Source organism: Mastomys coucha, unplaced genomic scaffold (genome assembly GCF_008632895.1).
Source record: "Mastomys coucha isolate ucsf_1 unplaced genomic scaffold, UCSF_Mcou_1 pScaffold22, whole genome shotgun sequence".
In the NCBI taxonomy this organism is placed as follows: domain Eukaryota; kingdom Metazoa; phylum Chordata; class Mammalia; order Rodentia; family Muridae; genus Mastomys; species Mastomys coucha.
In genome coordinates this window covers 8,012,591-8,024,815 of record NW_022196905.1, presented here as the reverse complement: position 1 = coordinate 8,024,815, position 12,225 = coordinate 8,012,591, and the positions used below count along the sequence as shown (strand labels likewise).

Genomic DNA, 12,225 nt, shown 5'->3' with positions numbered 1-12,225 from the left:
TGAGACAGGTTCTCATAATCTTTCCTAGGTTGTTTGGAACTCAGTAGGGCAAACTCTAGTGGGATCTTATTTCTTAGCTTTCTAAAGACTGGCCCAATATGATATTTTAATTTTTAATTTATTGTTGGGTGTGTTCCTGTGCTAAGCATCACTTTTCTGTCTTGGTATCTAAACAATTTACCTGTTTAAAGGTATAAAAATTGCCAAGGATGGTAGTGCAGATCTAATCCCAGACCTGGAGAAGCAAACGTCATCTGATATTTGTGAGTTCAAGGCTCACTTGGTCTAAAAAGTGAATTTTAGAGCACCTGGGGCACACAGAGAACCCTGTCTCAAAACAAAAATTACAAAAACTGTAGTCCTGGTTTAGAATATTCTAAATGCAATTTAACGAACAGTAGTATGATTTCCAAACCTTTTTACCATCTCCACAGCAGGAGATGCATATTGCATACTATTGCATCAGGTCTCATAGGCCCAGACCCATTGCTTTATGTCTCTGAATTTATCTGTTACTTTATATACATTATAATATATGATACATGATCTTTTTAATATGTATTTTAGCATGTTGTGGAAAACTACCATAACGTGTTCTTCATGGTTATATAATACTTCAGTGTGAAAATGTATTCTTTTTTGTTTTTCGAGACAGGGTTTCTCTGTGTAGCCCCGGCTGTCCTGGAACTCTCTCTGTAGACCAGGCTGGCCTCGAACTCAGAAATCTGCCTGCCTCTGCCTCCCAAGTGCTAGAATTAAAATTGTGCGCCACCACTGTCTGGTAAAACAGGCAGTAAAACATTCCTGCCTTCCCATGTGCTGAGACCAGAGCTGTAGGGCATGCTGTCCAGTTTAAAAGCTATTTACAGAGATTAGATTGTACCAGTTTAAAGTACCCTGGACATGTCAGAAAAAATAATTGCCTACCAGTTTTCAGTTTGTGGAATAAAATTCCATATATATTTCAAATAGAGCCTTTTGGTTTTGCTTTTTGAGACAAGGCCTGGCTGGCTATCCCAGAGCTTATTTTGTAGACCAGACTGACCTTGAACTCAGAGATCCTCCTGGCTCAAATTTGCTGATTTTAAAGATATGTATGTGCCCATACTGCCCAGTTTTTCATCCTTATTAAGTGGGGGGAAGCAACTTGAAAATTTGACAATATTTTTAATTTTCTTGGACTTAATATATAGGCTCTTCATTATATGTTGTTGGTGTCTGAAGTGGAAGAAACTGAAATTTTTAAAATCTGCCTTGAGTACTGGAATCATTTGGCAGCTGAGCTCTACAGAGAGAGTCCATTTTCTACATCTGCTTCTCCATTGTTATCTGGAAGTCAGCACTTTGATATTCCTCCTAGGAGACAGCTGTACTTGACTGTGTTATCAAAGGTAATGATGTGGTTGGTTAACACTCTTATTTCTTACTATAGTTTTGGTGGTTAAAGTGTTAGAAGTAGAACTTAAGAAGTTTTCCAGTTGTGGTTTTTAGAAGTGTGGTTTTTAAGCTAACAGCTGTGCATCATCTGGATTTACGAAAGTGTATGTTCATTGGCTATCTCCAGTCTAGTCATTCAATAAGACAAATGAAATGTGTAAACCAGAGGTTAACTATTGATACTATTTAAAACACAGATAAAGCAGAGTGATGCTGGCCTTTAATCCTAGCACTCAGGAGGCAGAGGAGGCAGATCTCTGAGTTTGAGGACAGCCAGGGCTACACACAGAAATCAAAAGACCTAATTTGGTATCAAAAAAACTCAAAAAACAAAATAAGGGCTGGAGAGGTGGTTTTTCTAGAGGTATTGAGTTCAATTCCCAGCAACCACATGGTGGCTCATGGCCATTAATAATGAGATCTGATGCCCTCTTCTGGTATGTATAAAAACAGCTATAATGTACTTATAAATAAATAATTGTAAAAATTAACTATATAAATAAACTACAGATCAAAATGTGTTTCTGAAATATAGTGTTGCATAGTTTATATTATTAAATATTAAGTAATTTTTTTACTTTTTAGAATATTTCATTCTTTTAGGGAGCTTGCTGATGTGAGTCTAACTCTATAGACCAGGCTAGCCTTGAACTTAGCCTTCCTAATACTGAGATTAAGGCTTGTATCATTACAATACCAACCATTTTTTTAAAACTGAAAGTGTAGGTAGGTGTTAAGTAGTCGGGGCTGACTTTAACCTCTCGGTCTTTATGGATCCACCTCCCAAGTTTTGGAATTACAGATGTGTGACTATATGCCTCCATTGTAAGTTTTACTTTTAGCTTGGTAGCCAATCTTAGCCTCTAAATAGAGATCCACTCAGTTTTAGAAGTGCTGAGGCTGTAGGAATGTGCCACCATGCATGACTGAGTATTTTTTCTAAATTCTTTTGTAAGAATTAGTTTGTGTGGCATCTTAATTAGTATGTAATTTTCCCTACCTTACTTACCCATGCCTCTAGTATATGATTTTTAAGTACACGCCTCTCGTTGCTATTAAATATTTTAAGTTTCTCTTCTGGTTTATTGATCAATAGGTCCGTTTATTGATGGTTAGTCGCATGGCTAAGCCAGAGGAGGTACTGGTTGTAGAAAATGATCAGGGAGAAGTTGTAAGAGAGTTCATGAAGGATACTGATTCCATAAATTTGTATAAGAATATGAGAGAAACATTAGGTAAGTAAATAAATGACAATAATTCTTATAATTCTATCCTCTATTTGTGAAAATACTGTTTGGTCAATGTTCTGCACTTACCTGAATCTTTTAGTAACCATATACTTATTAGTATGTTATTACACCTTAGCAGAAAAAAAATTATTTTGTCTTCACTGTGAAACATCTGGATTTTTTTCTGTTTTTGTAGTTTATCTTACTCATCTGGATTATGTAGATACAGAAATAATAATGACTAAGAAACTTCAAAATCAAGTGAATGGTACAGAGTGGTCATGGAAAAATTTGAATACATTGTGTTGGGCAATAGGCTCCATCAGTGGCGCAATGCATGAAGAGGATGAGAAGCGGTTTCTTGTTACTGTTATCAAGGTATTCCGCCAGTAGGATGAAGTAGAACCATTAAAGATCTATTTTGTAACTTTATATGACCAAATCTTGCCTTATTTTATAGGATCTTTTAGGATTATGTGAGCAGAAAAGAGGTAAAGATAATAAAGCTATTATTGCATCGAATATCATGTACATAGTAGGTCAATACCCAAGATTTTTGAGAGCACATTGGAAATTTTTGAAGACAGTAGTAAACAAGCTATTTGAATTCATGCATGGTAAATCTCACTTAAATTCATTGTTTTTAATTTTACTTTTCATATTATGTTGAATAGAAAGTTAATAAATCTCTTTATCTTGTTAGAGACCCATGATGGAGTCCAGGACATGGCTTGTGACACATTTATTAAAATAGCTCAAAAATGCCGTAGGCATTTTGTTCAAGTTCAAGTTGGAGAAGTGATGCCATTTATTGACGAGATTTTAAACAACATAAATACTATAATTTGTGATCTTCAGCCTCAGCAGGTATATAAAGTCACTGCTTATTATTAAATGCACATGAGTTTTTGCTTGCATTTGTTTGTGTGTGTGCGTATATGCCTCCTGTGCATGAAGAAGCCAGAAAAAGGGCATCAAACCATGGAGTTCCAGACATTGACTACTGTATGGGTGATTGGGCTTGAACCTGAGTTTCTGGAACTGTAGCCAATCCTCATAACTATTGGGTCCCCTCACTGGTTTTTAATGGTTTATAGAAGTAATATGCTTGGAGGATGGAGAGCAGCTCAGCAGTTCAGAGTGGGTACTACTCTTGTAGAGGATTATAGTTGGGTTCCCAGCACCCATACTTAATGCTAATTACTCTTCTAACTCCAGGTTCAGTGTTCTCTCATTGTCATCTTATGGTCTATCCAGGCTTATATACTTACGTGTTCATAGCCCCTCCCATTCCACATACATATAATCAAAACTGAAACAGGCTAATAATTGGAAAAATAAGTATTAATACAATCTAAGTGTATCTGTAATTTGGTTACATGTATTTTCCATTATTTGGGTGCATGAGAGTATGAAAATAAAAATGTTTGCATTTAAAAACAGGTTCATACCTTTTATGAAGCTGTGGGGTACATGATTGGTGCACAGACAGACCAGACAGTTCAAGAGCATTTGATAGAAAAATACATGCTACTCCCTAATCAAGTGTGGGACAGTATAATTCAGCAGGCAACCAAAGTAAGTTTTTATTTTTTATTTTATTTTTTAGGTTTTGGTTGTTTTTCGAGGGTTCTTTTTCTCTATGTCTTTTATTTTCCTTTTTTGAGTTCTATTGAGGTTTAAGGTTCAGTCTTCGCACTTTTGAAATGTATACTTGAAACGAGTCCCTTTTGAATTGTAATGTGTTCATGAGGTGGCCATTGCATACATGGAAACCAAAGGATAGCCTTGGGTGTTAACCCTTACCTTGAACATCACTGAACATCTGAGTGTTTAGCCTGTGACTTTCTGGAAAGTCCTTGGAAGAACAGACAGGTTATGCTAAGCCCATCTTTACAATTGCTCTTGGGGATTTGAGCTTCAGCCCTCAGTTTTATGTGGCTATATTCCTTACTGGATACATGCTTTCATGTGAATTTGAACAATTGAAAGATAACAGAAGTCAGGTGTGGTAGTGCGTAAGCATAATCCTAGCACTTAGAAATAGAGGCAGGTGTATAGAAGTTCAGAGCCATCCTTGACAAACATAACAAGTTGGAAGTCAGCTGAAAACTAGAACACTGATCAAAATAAGAGACAGAAAAAAGAGTGACAAGATTGTTTTATGTGGGGTAATGATATTTGAGACCATGGGGTCCTGGAGATGAGCCACATTGACACATTTTGTTTGATCTGTTTGACACTGTTTCACTCCACTTCTTAGTGTAGGTTTTAGATTCTTGAGCTTTAGGTATGATTAGTCGATAGGGATTAAGCTTGGAGCCTCATATTTATTAAACATCTTAGCATTGAGCTATAACCCAGGACTTATACTTGTCTTTTGAAATTACAAATAAGATGAAGTTTTTGATAAATGAGATTGTGTTTTATTGTGATAATTTCAGAATGTGGATATATTGAAAGATCCTGAAACTGTCAAGCAGCTGGGTAGCATATTAAAAACAAATGTGAGAGCCTGCAAAGCTGTTGGTCATCCCTTTGTTATTCAGCTTGGGAGAATTTATTTAGACATGCTTAATGTATATAAGTGCCTCAGTGAAAATATTTCTGCAGCTATTCAAGCTAATGGTAAGTCATTCTGGCTTCCTGGGGAAGGTAGAATGCTAGGTAAAGGTCGTTCTACATTCACTTGTCTTTCATACCCTTTCTGGACTTCTCTCATTTAAGTAAACCTGCTGTCTCCGGTATCAGAAGGCCCAAGACCCTTTCTCAACAGTTGCTTACCCAATTTAGATTACTCTTGCCTACAAGTATAGTTTATTGACAGAGTAACTGCTTTGCAAAAAATGCCAAAGCTGTGTGTTGGATCTTGGCTGTTTGGGGGTTTGCACTTTGGTATACTCTTCCATACATTAGTTTTTCAACCTTTCCCCCAATAAATTCTTTTGAAGGTATAGCTTTTTAAGTGGTCAGTAGAGTGCTATTATTTGAAGTAGGCCTAACTTTGCATACTATCAAGTTAGCTTATATTTGATTGTTTTTTAGGTGAAATGGTTACAAAGCAACCATTGATTAGAAGTATGCGGACGGTAAAAAGGGAAACTTTAAAGTTAATTTCTGGATGGGTGAGCCGTTCCAATGATCCTCAGATGGTAAGATTTTTTTTTTTTCTTTTTCTTCACATTCTCAAATATGTCATGTTTACTTGTATTTGCTTAATTAAAAGGTGGTTAAAGGTCTGTGTCTAAAGTTATTTTGTGCCAGTATTTTTTGAGTCTTATTTTATTTAGTAAAAGAGAAGTGATTTAGCTTTTTGAAGAAATTAGTTTGCTACAGATCATGATAATAATTAAGAGATATGTCCAAAGGTAGATTGAATGGTTGTTAAGATAAAAACTTAGATAACAAAATGTCAATAGAATTCATGTTTTATATATAGGTCACAAGGAAATCCAGGCCATATGGTTCATAAGCTGTAGCTACTACAGTGGTTTTGAGGGTAGGAAGATAAAAGATTGCAAATGAAGGCTTTTGAATCATCTCAGGAGCCCTCATCATTGATCTCGAGCTTTGAGGATGGTCAAAGTAAAAAATGTCACCACTTCAGATTTAAAACTACAAAAGAACACTAGAGCAGATTGCTATGCCTAATCCTCAAATCAGCACCCAAAATAGGAGGGCCATACCCTATTCACTCACTATTAGTGTGTGATAACAGCTATAATGTTTGTGAGTCAGTAAAATGGAAACTGGAGCAGCCAGTCGCCAGCTCAGTGAATGATGGAGTTTTCTGCCAAATCTCAGTGGATTCCAACACTGGAATCCACACAATGGAAGGAGAATCAACTTCCACAGATTAACCTCTCTGACTTCCATGTGCCATGTGTGTACACTTGAGAAAAGCCTGAGAATTAGGGACTAAAATATTTGTTGTTTATGTTGTCCTGTATAGATAAAACAACTAGTTAATGGCATGAGTTCTTCCCTGTGTCCTTGTCACAATAGGAGCCATCTTATCACCTTCACTTTTCAGTTGAAGGGTATTATTTTCCCACTTGTGGTGACTCACACGGGTAGTATTTGCCAAAGGAGGCAGAGGCAGGAGAATCACCTTTACAGGCCAGCCTGAGTTACACAGATAGAGTGGTGGAGGAACACACCTTTATTTGGGAGGCAGTGTCAGGTGGATCTATAGAGGGACACACAAAAGAGGATGTGGGGTTTTTTTGTTTTTTATCCTGTTGAAATTTTATCTTGTTGAAAATTTTGTGCTGAGAATGGCAAACTGAAACAGCGGTTTAAGAAAATGCAATAGGTGAATGGTATGTAAGAAGTAGTGATAAGCCAACACAGGAGAGCTACTGCTGTTGATCCCAGACTTGATTGAGCACCTTTAATCTGCAGGAAGTTTGTGAGCCTCCTTATGCTTGGGGAAGTTAAAACTTGTCCATTGTTGCTATTTGTAATGGAACAGATACTCTGTGTGTATCACTTTGATGTTCGATGGTTCTGGGATTAAATTAGTTATTAGTCAAGAAATTACTTGAAACATAATTTCTTTCCCCACCATATGACAAGGACTCATGGTCTGGAGGTTACTTACTATGGCAATGCAGCCACTTATTATTTTTTTTTTTTAAACTTACTCGTGTATGTGTAGAAGAGGTCAGATAGCCTAGATGTAGAGTTCTAGATGGTGTAGGTACAGAGAACCATTCACTGTATCTGGCTTTGGCCTTTTCCATGAGTCATTACTTTTGGATCAGCTTCTTCTTATCAGTAGCCACAGAACACCGCAGTCTTCTTGGATTTATTCATCCCAATCTTTAGAGCATACATTGAAGTCTGGTCAGTATTTTGGATCTAGCCAATTTAGGACTCTTGACTATTGAATATGTATGAAGGTGGTGTTTTGACACACCTGTCCTCATAGCCTTAGAAACTGTAGCAGGATGAATGCCATGAGTTTGGGTCCAAACTAGGTATGTAATAAGACAGTGATATATTTAAATTATCTAGTATCTGTGACCATTTTTAATGTTGACCTTACTGGTTCCTATTGCTAAAACATTTTAGCATATCTCATCAGATAATCTGAATTACTTTAGAGACTGGAGTGACCTATACTACTTTTTCCCTCAAACAGGTAGCTGAAAACTTTGTTCCTCCTTTGTTGGATGCAGTTCTTATTGATTACCAGAGAAATGTTCCAGCTGCTAGAGAACCAGAAGTGCTTAGTACTATGGCCATTATTGTCAACAAATTAGGTGGACATATAACAGCTGAAATACCTCAAATATTTGATGCAGTTTTTGAGTGCACATTGAATATGATAAATAAGGTGGGTGATTTGTGTTTTTATTAATATAATTGAAGATTTTGTAGTATGTTCTCCACTGGTAAATACATAAATGACATTTTTTTTTCTTTTTAGAGTTTCAAAGTCCTAGAATTCAGTATTATATTTATAGTATACAAAGGAGTAATTGTCATTTTAATAATAGAATCTTGACTCCCCCCCCCCCCCCCCCAAAGAAAAAAAAGACAAAAAGACTAAAGACTGGTCATGGACACACTTAGACCCAAGAGCGATCAAAGGGCCGTGGTAGATGGACAGAACTATGATCTCTAGTCTCTGTGTAGCCACGGTGGCCTGGAACTCATTCTGGCGGGCCTCTAGGATTAAGGGTGTGCCCTACAAACTCCAGGCTAGAATTTGTATTTTAAAGATTTCAGTACCATGCTCTGCAAGTAATCACAAATAACTAGCAAGCACAGCTGTGTTTCTGGTCTACATATAACATACACATATAACAGCTTGTTATAAATTTGGCCAGCTTGGTCTACAAAAGAAAGTGGTGGGGATTAACTAAGCTGAACCTTGGTATGTGGTAACTTTTAAAATTTAGAGGATACCAGATATTCTACTGGTTTTATTGGTTTCAAGATTTAACAGGATAAAATTGGGTAGTAATAATGTTTTAAAAGTTATTCCTGGGCTCGAGATGGCTTAGCAGTTAAAGAGCACTGTCTGTTCTTCCAGAGATCTCAGTTCAATTCCCAGCAATCACATGGTGGCTCATAACCATCTGTAATGGGACTTGATGGGACAATGGTATATCTTCAGACGATGAGACGATTTATGTATTATGTCTTTGTGTGAAGACACATCATCTTTTATCCTCTTTTTTAAGAGGATAAATCTTTTAAAGTTTTCCACGTGAGTTGTGATACAAACACACACCTTTGGTATGTGGATTTCAGACAACAGCATCTTGCAAAGCGCCGGACTGGCCTCAGACCTTCACCAGGTTCCTAAGAGTAGATGCTTCACCAAAAGCATGGCTGTGTTTGCTAGTCTGTGAATGTTTCCAGAGCATGGTACTTAAATTCTAGCCTGGAGGTGGTGGGGCACACCTTGAATTCTAGAGGCAAGCAGATTTCTCTGAGTTCTAAGCCAGCTGGGTCTACAAAGCTGAGTGACAGGAGAGCCGTGGCTACGCAGAGAAACCCTGTCTGTCTTGGAAAACCAATATAAAAAGAAATAAACAAATCCTAAAATTTGGGCTTTCCTTTGGGGGAAACTGAGGGTGGATGCAAGTAGAAACTTGTTATTTCCCTCTTTTAGTAAGGCATTGAAATGTTGGTGTGTTCTTTCTTTTTTTAGGATTTTGAAGAGTATCCAGAACACAGAACAAACTTTTTCTTACTACTTCAAGCTGTCAATTCTCACTGTTTCCCAGCATTCCTAGCTATTCCACCTGCACAGTTCAAGCTTGTTTTGGATTCTATTATTTGGGCTTTTAAACATACTATGAGGAATGTTGCAGATACAGGTAAATACAATTCAGTCATTTGACTGATAAACCAGAAATATACACTAATTCTCAGTAGCTTCAGGGAGGGTGGGGGGAGGTGCTAGTGTTCAGTTCTCAGAGGTTCCTAAAGTACTGAATCAATTCACTAGTGAACATTTATTAACTTTTAAATGGAGCCATTCTAGCAGCATTACAAAAATCTGGTGGGGACATGTTTCACCATCCTTCATAGACCTCATGAATTTTGTGTATGCTCTTTGTCCATTAGTTCTTAGTAGCTATCTTAAAAACAGCTTGGTGTTAGGACTGTTGATTTTTCTTAGCTTTTTTGTTTTCCTGTATAGCCCCGGCTATACAGAGATCCATTTGCCTCCCAAGTGGTGGGATTAAAAGTGTGCCACTACACACAGTGTTGATTTGGTGGTTTATTTTTCATTAATTCCCTACCCCCCACCTCAACTCTGCCTGTGAATGGAGGTGTGTGTCATGGCTTGCATGTGCAAGTCTAAGTGTACTTGCTGCTGTTCCTGGGAACCTGGGTTTGAGTTTTAGCATCTGTCTGTATGATCACATACAACTCCCGGAAACTGGCTCTAGAGTATCTGTTGTATCTTCTGGCCTCTACAGGCACAACATACACAGAGAGGGATGTGTGCATGTGTGTGCGCGCGCGCGTGTATATGTGTGTGTGTGTGTGTGTGTGTGTGTGTGTGTGTGTGTGTGTGTGTGTGTAGACAGACAGACACTTTTAAACATCCATATACATAAACTTAAGGACAGGATCTACTCTTTACTAACCTATGCTCCAGGCTAAGAGGGCCAACTGTTTTCTGGGCATTTTGGCTTGCTTTCTCTGGGAGCCTATATATACACCTCTTTGTAGGAATCCTACTGTCTGGATATGCATAGGGAATTGCATAGTTGTAAGGTTGGTTTATTTGTTATAAGCTGTTTAAATCTCCAAGAGGAAGTTACATGAAACAGTTATATGTTAAAAATGGCCTCAAATTGGAGGTTAGGAGAACATCACTTAACAGAAAGCAATTTCATGGCTATTTTATATGTAAGAGTGATAGTTCTCAACTTTAATACACTTCCTCATATTGTAAACACTCAACCATAGTTACTTTCAGTGCTATGATCTTGCTTTTATGAACTATAATGTAAACATCTATTTCCCAGTGCTTGTAGGTTGACCCTATGAAAGGGTTATTAAATACCCTTGGGATCAGGACTTAGAGATTGAGAACCACTGTTTATGATTGCTTAACTTTTGTGAATGTCTTTACTCCATACTCATGCCTGGAGCCTGTGGAGGCTAGAAGTTTGTGGTGGATGCCATCGAACCAGAACTGTGGATAGTTGTGGACCATGATGTCCATTGGTGCTTAGGAATCAATCCTTTGCAGGAGCAAGAAGTACTGTAAATGGCTGAGCCACCTTTCTTGCTCCCATTTATTTTTTTGACACAGGGTCTCATATATTCCAGGCTATTCTACCATCTTTTTTGTTTTTTTGTTTTTGTTTTTTGAGACAGGAAGGTTTCTCTGGCTATCCTGGAACTCACTCTGTAGACCAGGCTGGCCTCAAATTCAGAAATCTGCCTGCCTCTGCCTCCCAAGTGCTGGGATTAAAGGCATGCGCCACCACTGCTTGGCCTAGTCTACCATCTTAATGATCATTCTATCTCTACTTCCTAAGTTCTGGGCATGTTGGATGTTGACATCTTAGACCTTTGTTAGTGTGTATTTAAGTATTTTGTCTGCATATATGTCAATGTACCATTCATGTCTGGTACCCACAGAAGCCAGAAAAGGGTTTTGCAGTAATAGATTTGTATGAGCCACCTTCCTTCTGGAAGAACAGCAAGTGCCCTTAACCACTGATATAACTCTAGTGATTCTCTGGCTTCATGTTGGGCCATACAACTCTCTCACCTTCACTGCTACTTTTAACTTTATTCATAAGTAATAGATGGTTTAAGATATTTGTCTAAAATAATAAAAAAAAAAATCCACCAGATTTGGTCTCTTATGCCTTAAATCTCAACCCTGGAGAGATTCAAGTGAAATAATATTTCTAGCTTAAGGCCAAGCTAATTTACAGGGCAACATCCTGTCTAAGCAAATAAAACAAGGTTTGTCTTTGCTTAGTTCTCATGTCTGACTGTGTGTTATGATACTTGTGGCATATTTTGGAGTCTATGAGCTCCATTGCTAATTTAAACTTAATACACAGATTGAAAAAAATGGGAGTGGGGTGGGCTTACTGGACATGGTGGCACATACCTTTAGTATTAGCACTGGAGGGACAGAGTTTGAGGTTGAGGCCATCCTGATCTTACATACCCAAATTCTGGGACTGCCAGGGATACACACACAAGAAAAACCCCAACTCAAAAAAAGAAAAAAAGGAAGAAAGAATTATTCTTCATAAGAAGAATGGGGGCTGGAGACATGAGCACTGACTGCTCTTCCAAAGGTCCTGACTTCAATTCCCAGCAACCATATGGTGGCTTATGACCCTCTGTAATGGGACATGATGTCCTCTTCTGGTGTATCTGAAGCTACAGTGTACTCATTATAAATAAAATAATATAAATCTTTAAAAAAAAAATACAGGCTTTATTTAGCCAGATGATGGTGGCACACACCTTTAATCCTAGCACTTGGGAGACAGGGGCAGTTGGATTTCTGAGTTCCAGGACAGCCAGGACTATACAGAGAAACCCTTTCTTGAAA

The 12,225-nt window shown here is 37.8% G+C and overlaps 1 protein-coding gene across 1 annotated transcript in view; it reads left to right on the top strand.

Annotated features, from left to right (window-relative positions):
- Positions 1-12,225, top strand: part of Xpo1 (exportin 1) — a 46,871-nt gene that overhangs the window by 25,973 nt on the left and 8,673 nt on the right. Inside the window, exons 12-21 of the mRNA XM_031342298.1 lie at positions 1,194-1,391; positions 2,534-2,672; positions 2,863-3,044; positions 3,127-3,283; positions 3,370-3,533; positions 4,110-4,244; positions 5,111-5,294; positions 5,712-5,818; positions 7,813-8,007; positions 9,334-9,502. Of these exons, the coding sequence (XP_031198158.1) occupies positions 1,194-1,391; positions 2,534-2,672; positions 2,863-3,044; positions 3,127-3,283; positions 3,370-3,533; positions 4,110-4,244; positions 5,111-5,294; positions 5,712-5,818; positions 7,813-8,007; positions 9,334-9,502 (1,630 nt within the window). The remainder of the gene's footprint in view (positions 1-1,193; positions 1,392-2,533; positions 2,673-2,862; positions 3,045-3,126; positions 3,284-3,369; positions 3,534-4,109; positions 4,245-5,110; positions 5,295-5,711; positions 5,819-7,812; positions 8,008-9,333; positions 9,503-12,225) is intronic.